This window comes from Vulpes lagopus, chromosome 1 (assembly GCF_018345385.1).
Source record: "Vulpes lagopus strain Blue_001 chromosome 1, ASM1834538v1, whole genome shotgun sequence".
Taxonomy (NCBI): Eukaryota; Metazoa; Chordata; class Mammalia; order Carnivora; family Canidae; genus Vulpes; species Vulpes lagopus.
In genome coordinates, this window is record NC_054824.1 from 78293876 (window position 1) to 78311102 (window position 17227).

General features: G+C 54.4%; 1 protein-coding gene across 1 annotated transcript in view; it reads right to left on the reverse strand.

The window, feature by feature from the left end:
• Positions 1–1686: 1686 nt before the first annotated feature.
• PDIA5 (protein disulfide isomerase family A member 5) overlaps positions 1687–17227 on the reverse strand; it is a 92843-nt gene continuing 77302 nt past the window's right edge. Inside the window, exons 12-17 of the mRNA XM_041758725.1 lie at positions 17056–17126; positions 16360–16520; positions 13225–13355; positions 8743–8813; positions 2268–2402; positions 1687–1915 (exon numbers count right to left, since the gene is read on the reverse strand). Coding sequence (XP_041614659.1) covers positions 1835–1915; positions 2268–2402; positions 8743–8813; positions 13225–13355; positions 16360–16520; positions 17056–17126 — 650 coding nt within the window. The 3' untranslated portion in view covers positions 1687–1834. The remainder of the gene's footprint in view (positions 1916–2267; positions 2403–8742; positions 8814–13224; positions 13356–16359; positions 16521–17055; positions 17127–17227) is intronic.

The window sequence follows — 17227 nt, forward strand, 5'->3', positions numbered from 1 at the left end:
GACCTTGGAGCTACGGGATGGACAAAGACAAAGCCGCACACCTTGACCATGAGGACAGTGGTCCTCAGTCAGGAAGTGGCTTTTGTCAGGTAGTGTTCTAAAGATGCAGTTAAAAGCATCTTCTTTTTTGAAGACATAAGAAAATACATTCCTCCCACAAAACCTCCAGATCACCATTAAGGAAAAGCATGTTTGTGCACACTCATGCTCTCAGGAGCCCCTTGCTCAAATGGGTGCACTACACAGGGTCAGGATGAGTGGCTCTTTGTGCAACAGCATGCAGTACCCAGCAGGAGCTCAGTACCTGGGTTTAAATGCACGCTTGCTTCTTTCAGGTCCACTCACCTGGGGCAAGACCAGGGCTACTGCAAGGCTGAAGTGGCAGGGGGTGGACTGGGGAGCTAGGACCCTCCGATGTGGCCTAACGGAGCAGTGGCACCTGTCAGCACAGCCATGAGGGGCTCTGCGGTTCCTGACTATTGGTCCTCTCCTCAGTGGACCCAACAGCAGGAAGGACAGGGGCCACAGAGAGGGGGCTGGTCTTGGAAACAAAGCTGTTCCTGAAAGTTGAGTTGCCAACAAAACCACCCAAGTGAGCAGCTAAGCACTGCAGCCAGCTAAGGCAACCCCCCTCTGGACCGCCCAAATCCAAGGCCAGGATTATAACTAATCCCTGCTTATAACTAAAGTTGAGGCAGAGAGAGCGGGGCTGTCCTCCTCCCTGGGGAGAAGTACCAGTGAGTGGAAGGACAAGACCCATCCCAGGGTTCTCAGGCTCCGCGGGCACTGCCGGGCACAGGGCTGGTGCTAAGTCACCCAGCGATGCAGAAAGCACGACAGGTGCGAAAGCCGGTCAGGAGATGTCATGCAGGAAGGAGGCAGAGCAGGAACCTGGATGGGACCCATCCGTGGAGGACACGGAGGTGACATTCGGAGGTTACTGTGGTGGGGGGGACGGGGGGCTGACCCAGCACCTGCATGCCTATGGACAATATGCCACCCACGTCTGTCCCTTCCAGACAGAGTGCAGAGCAAGCAGCAGCCCAAAGCTCCCTCCCCTACCCCGTTCTAGATGCCCCCTTGAGCCTGGGCTTGACCACGGGGCTCATCCCCAAATTGGAGACTCAGCTTTCCTGTGACAGGACAGCAGGCAGGGACTGGAGAGAGGAAAAGAGAAGACAGGGGCGCCTGGGTGGCTCAGTGGTTGATCCCGGGGTCCTGGGATCGAGTCCCATGTCAGGCTCCCAGCAGGAAGCCTGCTTCTCCCTCTGCCTGTGTCTCTGCCTCTTTGCGTCTCTTATGAATAAATAAATAAATAAGATCTTAAAAAAAAAAATAGGAAGAGAGAAGACAGAAATAGCTGAAGAAAGAGAAACATGTAAATGAGTTCCAGGAAAACAGCCCAAACTGAACCAATCCAGAAAGAGCTAGTACTTGGTCGCCACCGTTAGCTTCAGCATCCCATTTTCCCTCATTATCGACACATATTTCCTCCCTAAAGCGGTCACTGCCAACAGGATATCCTGTGGTCTGCTCTCCCCTGGCCAAGGGGGCAGCAGCCCTGCCACCCTCCTCACGCCGACTGCTGCCCTCACGAGTCTGTCCACCTCCCAGAAGATGCGGGACCACACGAGTGTCCATCTCCGTCAGTGCAAGCTCTGCGGAAACAGCCCACAACACCAAACAATTGGTTTAGTTTTATTTCAAAATTGTACAAAATGGCCATAAGCGGCTATAAAAATTTTTGTTTTCGGAACACGTGGAAATTCAGAAAGAACAACAAAGCAGGTTATCATTTCACAGTGTAATGGAAAAGCTCTCTCTGAGGCAGGAATCACAACTCTTCCTTCTTCTTCCCCAGTCTCTCGTGGTCTCCTTCCCGGAGCGCTCGAATGAAACTGGTAAACCCCGATTCCTGTAGGGAAGGGGAAGGGGAAGAGGAGGAGAAAACAACTTCAGCCCTTAAGCGGATTTGTACCCTCCCTTGCCCCCCCCACCTCCTTCCCTACCCCTCCATGTGTTCACGCCTCCAGAAGGCCTGGGGGGCAGCTGGCCCTGTGGGGAGAGTCGGCCTGGCCAGAGGAGCCGTGGCCGACACCCTGGAATCCACCCAGGCTCCAAGCTGGGCCCTGGGACCACCTCTGGGGTGGCACATATTTCCAGCCAGGCCTGTAGCCCCTGCCTTCCCCGTCCCTCGGCTGCCCTTCTCAGCAGCCGTCTCCCGGCCCCCACAGAAAGCTCAGGGCGGACGCCTCTCCCCAGCTTACCGTCCGATCGCTGTCATACTTCTCTGCAAACTTCCCATAATGGTAGTAGTGGAACGTGGGGTAGGCCTTGACAGCCTCCTGCTGACACAGGTCCTGGTTCTTCTCTTTGACACAGTCAACAGCAGCACAGGCAATCTGTGGGCCCCAAGAAAGGGTGGGTCAGCACAGGGGGCCCTCCCATGGGGGACTCGAGGCCCGGATCCTCTGCACTTCAGTGTCATGGGCTTTCTCTGATTTTTCTCAATACCAAGGGTGAGCTGAACCAGAGCCTCCCCAGTTCAGAGCTCCACTGAGACTGGTGGTGCTGGTTTCCAATTCTCAAGGCAGATGGCCAAGGCTAGGGGACTTGGATGCGGTGCCCTCAGACCACCCTTGAAAATCAAGAGCGTGGTGGCCACAAAGGGAATCATGGCTTGAAAGCATCTGTAAACACCGCAGGTCTTGTGATGCTTTCCAGGAAGCATGGCCAGACTCGTTGGTTCATCGACTAACACTTCCTGAGCATCTGTCTGGGGGGACAGATGGGATCAAGGTTAAGAACAGGAGCTTTGTTTTTTTTTTTTTAAAGGTTTTATTATTTATTCATGAGAGACACAGAGAGACAGGCAGAGAGAGACATAGGCAGAGGGAGAAGCAGGCCCTATGCAGGGAGCCCGATGTGGGACTCGATCCCCGGTCCCCAGGACCACGTCCTGGGCTGAAGGCAGACACTAAACCGCTGAGCCATCCAGGGATCCCCAAGAACAGGAGCTTTGAAGTCAAGTTTCCCCAAGTTGCAAATCTTGGCTTGGCAGCACATTAAGACTTACAGAAGATTACCTAGTTTCTTGGTGCCTCAATGTCCTCGTCTGTAAGATGGGGGTAATAACGATACCTAGGTGAGCGGGATATTGGGGAGACTGAGCAAGAGAATCCAGGGGAGGTGACTGGGCACGGGACCTGGCACCTGGTTAGTAGTCGGGGAATGTTAGCTGCTCTCATAATCACTCCTATGGGCCCCAGACACGAGCTCTGTCCCTCGCGGTAAGAGCTCAGCATCTGGTCAGAGAGTCAGATAAAGAGACGATTCCCAGGCAGGATAGGAGGTGTGAGGCGCTGGAGTTGGTCCAGGGTGCCAAGGGGAGTGGCACAAAGGTGCTCTGCACGGTTTCCCACCGGAGCCGCGGCCTGAAGGGGAGTGCAGCCCGGAAACTGGGCGAGTTTAGCATGATGAAAGCAAACAGAGTTTTCGAGCAGAAGGAGCTTCCCAAATTGGCCACTGGCCTCTCCCCGCCAATCTAACGAATTCCGTATGCTGGCAGTTTCCCCTTATTATGTATTGTTCTTTCCAAGTAGGAGGGTAGAGAGCAGACATGGGGAACCTTCTTTCTGTTGAGGGTCACAAAGCAGCAGGGAAGGAGGGGGTGGGTGGGTGGCTTAGTGGCAATACACCACACACAAGCATTACGGAGGGGAGGGCAGACTGGTGAGAGGCGGCATCTGCCCGAGTGCGGCTCTGGCCAGGGGCACCGTGGTGACCTTGACAAAGTCCAGCCATTTAAGTGACTCCCATTCTTACTGCAGGAAGACAGTTAATAGACACGTAACAAGTGAGATCATTTTAGAGCCCAGTGAATGCTCTGAAGAAATTAAAAGAGGGTGATTCAGGAGGATGATAGCCAGAGGGGCTGCTTTATGGCCAAGGAGGCCTCTCCGAAGAGACAGTATCTGATCTGCGGCCTGAGCCAGGAGGAGGCAGCAGGTGCACGAAGGCCCGCGCAGAGAGCACTTGCCTAGAGGGACCAGGGCCCACGGAGGCACCCGACTGAATGACTGTCATGCTCGAAGTGGAAAATTATGAAATAGCGACGATTCACGTGGTTCTATGGCTACGGGTGATTCACAAGTGGACGGAGGCTACCTTTCCAGCAGAAGAGCGCCGCAGGCCACCCACGGTCACGTTTGCTGGTCACTGACCCCGTGCCCAGGTGAGCGGGGCCGCTGCTCTGCAGGCGGCAGGACAGAGTGAAGAGGGGGGGTGACCGCGCCTGCCCCCTCCCCGCCCTCACGCTTCCCTCCCACCGCCACCGCCGCCACACAGCGTCTGTACACGGGAGACTTCTTAGAGCAGAGTTTGCAAACTCGCTGCGCACAATCCATATCTGGCTCTCAGTCCTGTTCTATTTGGCCCACACAGAGTTTCAAAAGAAAAAAAAAAAAAACCTGAATCAGCTGCCAACCTAGAAAAAGAGCCAGAAGATTTTATAGAAAAGTTTGGCTCTCCAGTTTCTCTTTAAAAGCCAGGTTTGATGGCATTTGCCCTGCATCCCGCAGGCGACGCATGGCAGGAGCAGAAGGGCAGCCGTCTCCTTCGGGCGGGGCCACCAGCCCCTTCGCCGCAGGGCCCCGCGGCTGCCGAGAACCCCAGCTCACCCTCGAAAACGCTTCCTGAATGACGTAGGAACACGAGGCAGAGGCCTCCCTGGCTGTCCTCAGCGGCCTGTCTCCTGCGTCCGGCCCGTGCGCCTCTGCCACGCCGAGCGAGCGCTCGGTGCGGGTTGCCCAGGCTGCTCTCCCTGCATCTGCTTTAAATCATGAATTTAATTTGTATACGTGCCCCGGAGCTGTGGGAAATACAGCGTATAGTTTTATAAACCGACTAAATTAAACATGTGTCCTTATTTTGAGTCCCCTAAACTAGCTGCCAGCCACGCACACACGGAGCGCTACTTCTGGCTGCAAAGGCTCCTCCACGCTCCCATTTCCACGGGCGGAGAGGAGTCAAGCGCAGCTCTTTCTACAGGAAGTGGCTTAGATTCTGGAAAGGAGAGAGCAAATAAGCCTCTCCTCATCTGTCCCAACGTCTCCCGTCTAAACGCCTGCCCCCCCCACCTTACCCAGTCCGGATTTACACCGACTGAACTACAGCACTGAGTGCCCCCCATCGCTTCTAGACTTGCTCCACGGTAGCTGGTGTCCAGTCATGGCCCCTCAGCCACACACTCGCCACTGGCACCCACAATTCTCATGTGCAGAGAGCCACAAGTAAGGCCAGTGACGGACGCGGCTTGAGGACATGTCCTCTGGCCTCCTTGACTTCTGGGTGGGACAATTCTATCCCTGGTGAGGTCTCCATGGCCTGAACCTAATTATCCCTGCACTCATCTGCCCATTCGTACACCTGCTCTGGCTCTCTCCTCCACCCCCTGAGGCTCTGGCCTGAGACCATGTCCCAAATAAACCCCTTACACGTGAGTCCCAGAACCTGAGTTGCTGCCAGAAGACCCCTGACAATGCCTGTTTATCTGGTTCTGAGCTGCCCCTTCCCAGCTGGACAACTGTGCGAGCATCTTTTCATCTCTTGAAGATTCAGTCTCTCCTTCTGTAAGACGGGAGATTAATACCACCTACTTGGTTGCGCTACTGTGAGGACAACACGACCTAATGCTCTCAAGCATCAGTGGAAGAGGAGTTTCCGGAAAATACCAAATGCTACTGTTTCTGCATTCAGTCAACATGTACAGAGGGCGCAGGTGTGTAGACTGGAGGGAATTCAAGGACAAATGAGGTCCCTACCCTCAGGGACTTTCCTTTCTGATGGACGGCCTTCCTTGTCCACACAAGGAAGTACATGCACCGTGGCCGAAGTCCCAGCAGCTCTCTCTGCCTCACGGCACCTGTCCTGCGAGGACCTTCACACCTGGATGACCTTCACGCCTAGGGACACCTGGATGTGCAGTGAGAGAGGAGCCCCACCCTGCCGGCCCGGTAGGTGCTGCCCTGACTCCTGCCTGCCCCCACCAGCCTTGCACCCCAGGCCCTGTCCTCCGTGGCCCCTTCCCTACTGTCATCTATTCCAACACTAGCAGCATGCAGCCCTCTCTCCACCCTGTGTGTCAACTGCTAAAGCTCCCAGTAAGCCCCGGGGAGGGGGTGGAGGCTCCCCCAGCTAAAATATGAGCTGCCTCATGCGGCTTTATTGATTCAGTAAAATAAATCTCTGCAGGAGCTAATATTGACTTTGGCTATGAAAATGGAAGTGAACAACCAACTGCATATTGATTGGGGAAGGAGCAGAGACTGGCTTCTGGGTGGAAAAAAATATATAATTCTGGCTAAGAGGGGACAGCACAGGGTGTCCAGAGAACTGGGAGTCAAGCCTCTGTTGTGGCTGTCAATGACCACTGCTGGGGGTCTCTGGGCAAGGGACACACAGCTCCTCTCCGGGCCTTGATCCCCCACGAGCAGGAGAGGGCTGGATGGGCCACCAGTCCCCGGACACCAGCCCGTGGCCAGTACGAGAGGCAGCTCCTAAGAATTACAAATTCCTGGGGTGCCTGGGTGGCTCCATGGTTTTGATTTTGGCTCTGGTCATGAGCTCAGGGTCGTGAGATTGAGCACCGCGTCAGGCTCTGCACTGAGCATGGAGTCGACTTAGGATTCTCATTCTCTCTCTCTCCCTCTCCCTCTGTCCCTACCCTGATCTCTCTAAGAAAAAAAAAAAAAAGAAAAGAAAAAAATTATAAATTCCTGGAACCATCCCTAGACCTCTGATGTGACAGTTCTAGGATGGCACCCAGCAACTGTGGCACCGGTCACTTTATTGCCCCAGGCAGAGAGCAGATGCTTCCCTGTTGATACTGAGAGCCACCTCCAGGAACCCCAGGCCTGCCAACTGCCTGGCAGAGAGGGACAGAGAATGCGTTCCTGGCAACAAGTGCGGGTGACCTCTGGCTTGGAATCAAGGGAGCTGGAAGGAGGGAAGAGGGGAAATAACAGACAGAGGGAATGACCGCTGGAAAAGGCCAGCAACAGGAGTGGCCCACGCTGGGACAATTAAGCAAAGGCATGTCAGTGTCTCAAAGAAGGAGGGGTCCCCTGTGGAAACGGAAGTCCCTGTGCATCAGCAGAGGGGAGAGAGGAGGAGGAGGCCCGGCCCGTGGCTGCCCACCAGGGGCACAGCCAGCCTGGCCCCGCTTGGACTGAGGCGATCCCTTCACAGACCCTGGAGCCACAGAGACCTGAGAGGCCGAGGGACAGGGAAACCCCACTCGTCAGCCACTGTCCTGTCTGTCCAGAGTTTTCCAGGTGAGAGTTGGTGGGAGTCAGTGCGGAACGATGCCAGGCCTGTGCTGGCTGCAGGGACGAAAGACTTCCCCACACCAACCACCTCTTGGACTGTGAGGAAGCCCTGCTGGGACTCGCCACAGGGGCCATGCTGAACCTCCCCAGACTGGCCCTGGTGGCAGAAAGGGTGGGTGGGGAAAGAGATGGAAGACAGGAAGGCCCTTCTTGCCATGCCCCTCTCGAGGCCAAGTGGCAGACAGAGGAGAAGAGGTTTCTGGTGCTTATGCTCCTTCCTGGTGGGTGAGGGGAGCCTTGAGGGCACAGCCAGAGTTCGTGGGTGATGACAGGGCATCCCCTGTCATTCCCCAGGGAAGAGTCCTGGGGTCTCAGTCCTGAGTTTGTCCTGCTCCCTATGCCTGTGCCCAGCCTGGTGCCCTCAGACCCGCTATCCCCGTACAGCGCTCACCTGCCATCACTGCCACACCCACAGGGCCAATGCCAGGGTGTCATAGTGGGTGCGTCCAGCCTGTCCTGGCTGCACCTAAGGATCTCACCCAGGAAAACAAGGCACCACAGCAGATAAGTGTGCAACTTTGGGTCTGGGTGTGTGTGAGCACCCATCTGAGGCCTGTCAGGGGACAGGTTCCTACAGCAGAGTCCCAGGCTGGGCAAGTCTTCATGATCATCTAGAGCAGCAGCCCGAACTAGAGAGAAGAGAGCTCAAGGCCTGGAGAGTCAAGATGACTTCTCCAAGCCACACAGTTCAGCAACAGTCAAGCTGCCCTGGGCCTGAATCCAGCGTCCCCGCCACACAACCCTTCGGCCCTGGAGTCACACATTGCCCTCACCTGGTAGCAGCCCGTGCTGTCCTGGCTGCTGCAGCTGCCTGGGGGACGTGCCTGGGGTCCCCCTCCCCACCCTTTAATCCAATCTGCAGCTCTAGCTTGTTAATTTTATGCTTCATCAGTCGGCAGCTGCTGGAGCCTTTTAGGAGGGAAGAGGCTCTGCAGACAGAGCCTTGCTCTCCTCCACCTTGGCCGCCTCCTGTTGACTTCTGTTGGGTATTTTTTTATTTGTATTTTCAATTATATAAGTAATGCATGACCACAAACCCTACTGTAAAAAAGATTCAAGCACTAAAAATAATAATAATAATAATAAAATAATTGAAAATAAATAGATGACCCCTTTTACCAATCCCCTCTCCCAAGGAAGGGCTGTGACGGTTCAGCGTACCCCTTTTAGATTCTACAGCCTAATTCCAGCCTGCTCTATCCTGCCTTATGGAAACAATGTCCTGGTTCCCAGGGATTCCCTGATCTCAGCAGAGTCCATTCAGGAAGGGACCCGCGTGGAAGGGAGGATGGTATAGGAGCTCGTGGCAGAGCAAGGTCAGAGGCAGGACAAGAGACGGAGACGGGTACCTTACCTTTCGGTCGTCCTTGAAGACGTCGGCGGTGGCGGTAAAGTGCGGGATGACCTTCTTACAGTGCGGGCACCCTGTGGGAGAGGGGAAGGATGGGAGGCTGCACGTCCAGGGGAGGCTGCAGAGCCAGGGGTCCTTCCTGGAGCTGACGGAGAAGCCTTTCCAGGAGCTTCCCTCCACCCAACAGACCATGGGGGTTCATCTGACCCCCACTGCTTGCACACCACACTGTCAGGGTCCACACGTCAACCCTGCCGCTCAAACACTGCCCTGTGTGTCTGCTGTCAGCACAAGGGCTTCCTGGGAGTTCCTGAGCAGACATCGGGCCTGCTCTTGCCCAGGACCTCCCACCCCGCATCCTCCCATCACACACCGGGCCGAGGGGCTGGAGGTGGAGGAGACGTTCCTGTAGTCTTGCCCTCCCAGCTCCTTCCCGGGGCGGCTGCCCTGGGAGCTGGGGTAGAGGGGAGTTCTGGGCGTGGCAAAGGAGGCTGTGTGCTCAGCATTCTCGGAGCCTGTTACAAAGTCCCCTTCTCGTCTCCTAGGGACAATGGTGAATCTCTCCATGTCATGACTGAGAAAACAGGACTGGGGCAAGCGGAAGCAGGGGCAACCAGCCCCCCTCCTCCATCCACCGCCGAACCTCCACTGCTTGCATTCTCCTGCTAGCTTCTCCATTCCCAGCAAATCTCCAGCCCAGACCAAGCAGCCAAACCAAGCCCCTGGTCCTCATGCTGCCCTTCTACCCTCTGCTCTACAATCAACCTGAACCTTAGATCCAGGGGCGGGAGGGCTGAGGTCAGGCTAAGAGGAGGGCAAGCTACAGGGAGTCCCCGACGCTTCTCAGAGCTTGGGTTCCTGACCGAGGGAAGAGGCCCATCAACTCCAGAGGCCCTGAGAGTGACAGTGGTGCTGTTGTCACCTGGCATCACAGGCCCCCTTTCAGCATTAGCTGATGCCAACCCGCCATTCCCCAGACACTGAGTGCAACTGCCAGGAGAACAGAACTGCTTTGAGGGAGGAGCTCCCTGACTGTGGTAATTAATTCTGATTAAAACACAGGTGGGCGAGGCCAAATGCCCCCACGGGAGAGCTGGTGAAGAGTCGGGCCAGCCAAGGCGTGGAACGGAAATGGTTTTCCTCATCTGCTTCCTCTCTCTTCAAAATAAGATAATAATGAGTGGCGTTTCAGAGTTTTGTGAAGCCAAATCAAGGCTAAGCTACAACTTAAATATGAATTTAGCACTTGAGCCAGTTCCTGAGGTGGGTGCGACCACCCATCCGGCCTGGCTGGGAGCTGGACGGTGACGGGGAGGCGCAGTAAAGGGATTTTCCCAGCATCCACTGCAGGTATAGAGAAGAGCCGGGCTGGTTATGGGCTCTATCACAGCCGAATGCAACAGAGCGCCTAGCATAGCCTCACTTGTGATAGATGCTAATGGATGATTTAATTGCCTCAATGGTAATTATATGAACACTTTACTCATCTGACCCAGCAGAGGGAAAAATAGCTCAAATTCATGAAAATTCCACACTATGAAGGAATGACGGTTCATACATTCCCAAACATTTAGAGGTCACAGAGTGCTGGTTGACAAGGCTTGTCAGAGCACCATCCCTGTTGCACCTACAAGTCCCTCGGGAGTGCGACATGTATGCCCCCTAAAGCATGAGGCTGGCTGGAAAATACGTTATCCCCCTCCCCCCCAATCTGGTATCACTTAATTTTTCCTTTTTAAGCTCTTTGCTTACTGAAAGTATAAAGGTAATTGTTAGCCTAGTGCAAATTCCCATTACCATCAATTTAAAGTATCTAGGTCTCAGATTAATCACCTCTTGGTGCATCTAATTTTATCATTATCCAAAAGAAAGAGCAAGGGAGGTGAATAACTGGAGGGGAGGTTGTTTTAAGAAAGGGCATGGGGCAGCCCGGGGGGCTCAGCGGTTGAGCACGACCTTGGGCCCGGGGCGTGATCCTGGAGACCCGGGATCGAGTCTCACATCGGGCTCCCTGCATGGAGCCTGCTTCTCCCTCTGCCTGTGTCTCTGCCTCTCTCTGTATCTCTCATGAATAAATAAATAAAATCTTAAAAAAAAAAAAAAGGGCATGAAGATGTTTCCAAGAGGTGTCTGGTGGGCCAGAAGAGGCACGCTTTTTAAATTTGGGCTCTTTACAAAGGCATCACCTTTGTGTAGCAGGAAACTAGAGAAGCTTCCCAGAGTGGGGAGACCGAAACAAAGACCGAGGACAAGAGAGAAAATGCTAGAGACTCTGGCAAGCCAGCCTAAGAAGGGGTCACCAGGACTGGGCCACTGAAAGCAAGGCTGGGGGCGGCAGCAGGGAGGGCTTGGAACCGGAGAGAACAGTGAAACAGGCAGAGGAAGATTTGCGTAGAAACTGGGGAAACAGGAGGTGGGAGGGGGTGGGGGAGAGGACATGTGGGGAGGTGGGAAGTGGGGCAGGGAGGCTGGAGGGGGGAGAGAAGAGAGACTAGGTTAGGGGGTTGGCTTTTGCTTCTACTGTATACCTACCTTTATCAGGTGTGTGACCTTCCTGTAGTATTAGGTTCTTTATATGCAAATAAGCATGAAGATGTATTATTTCCTGCCGGAGCAGACTGCAGAGCAGACTGCGAGGCTCTTGAGGCTAAGCAGGGACCAGGGCTCTTCCCCTTGTATCCTGGGCCCCAGATACCACCCAGCACACAGTGGTTCTGTGAGGGGGAGTTCGTTACCCAGGGGGTAGGAGTCCTGACCCCAGAGGCCTGGGGGAAAGAGCGGAGCATTTCTAGGGCAAAGTATGTTTGTATGTATGTATTTATTTTTAAAAGATTTTATTTATTTATTCATGAGAGAGAGAGAGGCAGAGAGAGGGAGAAGCAGGCTCCCTGCAGGGAGGCCAATGAGAGACTCGATCCAGGGTCTCCAGGATCACGGCCTGGGCTGAAGGCAGGTGCCAAGCTGCTGAGCCACCCAGACATCCCAGTCTGGATGTTCTAAAATCCACTCAGTAGCTGGTCAAGGACCTCAACTTCTGTGGCCAGGCTTTCCCTGCTACTGAGAAAGCGCCTCTTCTCTAAATTACGTCTGCAACAGAAAGAGCACCAGCCCAGGCTGCAGGGAGGCCTCTGTCCTACGCTGCCCTAAGGCCTCATGTAGGTCACGCATCCTCTGCTCTCGGTCCTACACACCGCACTCTGCCCAGATGGAAGACAGCTTCTTAGAACCCACTCAGCCTTCTAGGCATATTATGTTCTAAGGACAGATGAGACGGCGAGAAGCTCCACAAGAAAGAGCCCGAGTCCCACTCCCAGGTGGAGAAGAAAAGGCAAAAATCAGAGGGACACATTGGCTGCCAGGGGGGTGGAGGTCTGAGGCTGGGAACGGCCAGCAGGAGGCAGCCCCTCCCGGAAAGCAAGGGGGAGGAGAGACATTATGGATTATTGACACTTGAAAAGTGGGGCAGGAGAGGAGCCAACAGGAGGCCTGGCTACAAGCAAGCGGGTTTACGACTAGATGGAGTTGCCTGGCTTCTCCGCAGAGAGCTTTATTATCCCCACTCCATTAAGCTGAGCTATAACCTAGGGGAGGGAGACAAGGCCACCAGAAGAGTGGGGAATTCAGGAGCCTTCCCTTTTAAGTATCAATTAACTTCAAAACGGAGCACAAAAAACCCGAAGGTCACGAACATACATGTCACTTCCTCAACTTAAACTGATTAAAACGAGGATCGAGGAGGGGAAGCTAGCTCAGAAGAATGTGGTGTGCTTTTCCCACAGCTTCAAACCCCATGGCCTCAAAGCCACGTGGGGAGGTCAGGGACGGGGCTGGGTTGGGGACGCTCAGGAAGATGAGAGCGGGGGCCAAAATGGGCTAGCTAAACTCCAAGGTGGTTTGTTTTTTTTTTTTTTAAGATTTTATTTATTCATGAGAGATGCGGAGAGAGAGAGAGAGAGAGGCAGAGACAGACGGAGGGAGAAGCAGGCTCCATGCAGGGAGCCCGATGTGGGACTCAATCCCGGGTCTCCAGGATCATGCCCTGGGCCGAAGGCAGGCACTCAACCGCTGAGCCACCCAGGCATCTCTAAACTCCAAGGTTTGAAGGCAAAATCAGTGCCCAGTGGGATGGAGGGAGCCCCGGGGTAGAAGGAAGTGGCAAGTAGGAGGCAGGCAGCCTAGAAGATTCCAGGGACATGAGGAGACTGAATAATTTTATGGCAGGTTCTTGCCACATATAGAAGCAGAGGGCTTTAGGACTGATGTGAGAACAGCTCCCCAGAAAGAGGGAGACACCTTGACAGACCTGATAGAAGGAGGCCCTGGATTTTCAAGGACCTCGGCCTTGAATGACACCAGGAGAGCCTTGTTCACAGCAGAGATGGGCCAGAGTCCATGGGGCTGCCCTGGTCCCTGGGGAGGATCTTCTTGGTTTGGGCTGGCCCACCCCTTCACCTCACACCATGGTGAGCACCCCCAGCTACTTACAAGGGGCATAGAACATGACCAAGGTGTGCTTCTTCTTCTTCAGCGTCTCCCGGAAGCTGTCCCCTGCCAGGTGCAGCACGCTGGTCTGCTGCTCTTCCCAGGTGGGCTCTGGGGGTGGAGGGGCCTCAGGGCTGCAGGCGTGGGAGGGGGGAGAGGAGACAGTCATAAGGAGAGCCTTGCGTCCAGGCAAGCACTTCCACCCCGACACAGAGGAGCACGAGAAGAAATCACTTTGTATCCTTTCTAAAATGTAATTTAAAAGCTGAGCGTAGGCATGAACAAACCTGTACCATCAGCAGAGACTCTGGGTCCCTATGAGGAGTCTATCAGGAGGCCACTGTGTTAAGGTACAGAAGGCCTGAGCCCCTTGTCGGGCGGGACAGCCTCTCCAGGCGTCAGCGGTCATCTTGCCACGCATACAGAAGCTCCTGTGCCTGGGCTCCTGCCTCCCCAGGCTGGCCTGCAGTCACCCGCAGCACGCCACTTGTCTATGAGGCTGGGAACACCACCAGCCTTGCCCAACACTGCTCACCCTGCTCTGGGGTGACCAGCCTCAGTCAGCGTGTAGCCATCTGCTGTTTGTGCTCTGCTTAAGGATTCTTTCCGAGCTCCTAAAAGAATGACTATTTGTCTCTAGGCAAGACCTGTAACCTCTCTGAAGTTAAGTTCCTTCATCAAGGAAACAGGAATGAAAACGCTGACCTTGGGGTGCCTGGGTGACTCAGGAGGTTGAGCTTCTGACTCTTGGTCTCGGCTCCGATCATTTACTCACCGGTAGTGAGACTGAGCCCCACGTCGGGCTCTCTGCTGGGCGGGGAGTCTGCTTGAGGAGTCTCTCCCTCTGCCTCTCCCCCACCCATACACACACGTGCACTCTCTCACTCTCAACTAAATAAATCTTAACAAAACAAACAAAAAAAAGCCCCTCTGACCTCAGAGGATCTGAGGATGAAATGGGCAACAGATAAAAAAAAAATCAATTGGCAAAGCCTGGGAAGGTATTCCCACTAATGTGGCGACACTGTCCGCTAGAGCGTCACAGAACAGCTGGCATCGATAACAGAAACAGCTTCCTTTCTCTGAGTATTGCCACACTACAACCATGCCAAGCAGGAGTCTACTTTAATTCTCTAGACAAGTCTTTGGGAAAGTGTTGTCTCCATTTGCAGATGGGAAACTGGGGTGTAGTGGGGTCAAGTAAATGGCCCGAGGTCATGATCTAAGCTCTCAGACTCCAAAGTCCATGCTTTTTACCCTAAAAGCTTTTCAGGCACTCAGCAGCAGGGATGGCGCACGGAAGGCACACAGGTCCTCGGTGCTCACTACCTGTGTCCAGGCCACCCCTGATTCCCCCAGCTCTCTAACCACAAGTGCAAGCACCAGGGACTTGCCTGAACCCCCACCCTGCTAATCCCCCCAGTGTACCAGCCCTGGCACCAGAAGCCTCCAGAAGGAGGCTAGAGAGGCAGGTGTGAATAGCAACCTGCTTCTCATGCCAAGAGGTCCAAAAGGGCGAGTACCTTGGCTCTTCTGGGAGTGAACCACTGAAGCCGCCCCCAGGGATGAACAGGACCAAGTAGGAGGCGGGGAGACCAGGACCTTGCCAGTGCCCTCACCTCTGCCCAGGAGTCTCTCCTAAACCCAGTGGTAACTTTGCTCCTTTTCTATAAGCGAGTTATTTCTCAAAACACCATGGCTGAGGGTTCCATTCCCACCTCCTAAATCAAAGCCTCAGGGACAGCAGCCCCAGAATCTGCACTTTAAACAAGCACCTGCAGACAAGGTGACACATACGCACACCCAAGTGTAAGCACAAATGTCCTATTAAATAACTCAATCCAGACGCTGCTATTTTGCATGACTCTCAGGTCACATTGTGACTCAAGCATGGGTTCTCACATGGGCATCATTATGCCACGTAGCAGGGACCTCTGCAAAGGCTGGAATAGGTCTTCTTTTGCTTTATCTTCCCCGCCCCTGTGCTGAAATGAGGAAATATTCTCAAATATTCAAGCAATATGTGCATGCGTGTGTGTGTGTGTGTGTGTGCGTGTGTGTGTGTGTCGGGGGAAGAGTGTGGACAGGACAATGTCTCCTTAACTACATCTTAACAATCTCTGCCTCTCAAGCAAGGCCTGGGGCTTCCTCCACTTCCCCGGGCACCTGTATGATGGTCCCCCTCTCTCATAGGACAGGGAGACGCTAAGAACTGCAGGTTCCAAAGACCGTGGGTGAGTAGGAAGTCCTTAGGCCAGTAATTAAGAGGCTACGCAGGTCCTCTGGACTTGTAGGCTGTTCCGGGCTGAGTTGCAGGGTGACCCTCTCCCCCGCCCCATTCACATGTTGAAGTCCCAGCCCCCACGTTCCTTGGAATGTGACTGTATTCAGAGATGGGGGTCTTTAGAAAGATAATTAAGTTAAAAAGAGGTCCCTGGGGTGGGCCCTACCCTAATCTTACTGGTGTCCTTCCAAGAAGAGGAGGTTAGGACACAGATGCAGAGGGAAGACCATGTGAAGACACGGAGAGGAAGAAGACAGCCAAGGAGAGAAACCCCCTCTGCTGACATCTCATCTTGGACTTCTGGTCTGTGCAACTGTGAGGAAATAAACTTCTGCTGTTAAGGCCCTAATTCTGTGTCACCTGTTGTGGGAAGTCAGCAAACTACTACCCAGACTGAGGGAGCTCTCTGTGTTCACAAGCCCGAACCACTGCAGGCTGCTTCACGGACACTACCGGTGGCCTAGTCAACCCCCAGCACGCCTGGGCCTGAAGGAGTCCAGCTCTGCGTGTCAAGAGCTGTGTGCGACCCTTGGCCATTCAAAGCAGAGGGAATGAAACACCACGATGAAGCCTGGGGCTGGGACGCAGGAAAAGGGGGTCCTCCGAGAAGAGAGACACGCCACCCGCTGGCACAGGTACCAGTGAAACTGCACCCGGGAGGGCTACCAGTGACATGCTGGATGAGGACGTGTGGCCTGCACACCAGAGGTGGCCTTAGGACTGGGGAAGTCAAGTCTGCCTCGGCTCCTGTGGCCTGGAGCCAAGGCCAGTGGCCCCAAAGGGTTACTCTGTGTCCTCTAGGCCAGCTCCAGCGACCACAAGTCCGGATGTGCTACTGAGACCACCAAACTTACTTTCGCATCCACTCAATAAAGTTCTTCTTTGTTCTGAGCGCAGGCACTGCGTATTTCTCTCCGTTCTTAAAATACTTCAGTGTAGGAAACTCAGAGATGTGGAATCTCTCTGCCAGGGCCTTGTTGACAGTGGCATCGACAGCTGCAAGGACACCAGAGCTCTGGGATGGGGGAGAGGCCAACCATGCATGACAGCCTCAGATGTGGTGTTGGCAGAAGAGGAGCCCAGATGCCAGCCCCCAACCCACCCAGGACCCGCCAGCACTTCACTGGGGTGGTGGTGGGGGCGGCTGGCCCCCTAGGCTCATATATCCCAGGATATGTCCACTGGAATGTCTATTATTTCTCATTTGTGGGCTGAAATGGGACTTTTAAATCTGCTCCAGCAATCAGGCTGTGTGAACTACGGCTGTTCCCCACAGTTACGGTCCCAGAGACAAGAGGGTGAACTTGGGGGCTTCACCCCAGAGCCATGGCTGGCAGTGGGAACACGACCCTATAGTCTCTCTGCACCCCTGCATCCCTGGTAGGGGCCCGACCTATCAAAGACGTGTACTTGGGGACAATTTAGTACTGCAGACCTCCAGGGACCAGGACAGTGGCTGTGGAGCTTGCAGGGCAAAGTCACCGGGATGGTCCCTGTCATTGATTCTTTAAAGGAAAATGGCAAGGGGAGGTCAAGGAAAGGAAGCTTACGTCTGCTTCTCCATGGAGGACTTCCGCTGCATTCTCAAACTCTGGCTTCATTTTCTTACAGTGTCCACACCCTGTGGGGGGAAAAAGAAAAAATCAAGAGAAACCATCCCCATGGCACGGAGGCTCCAGTGAGGTCCCCCGCCTCTGGAAGACTGCTGGGCCCTGTTCCCAG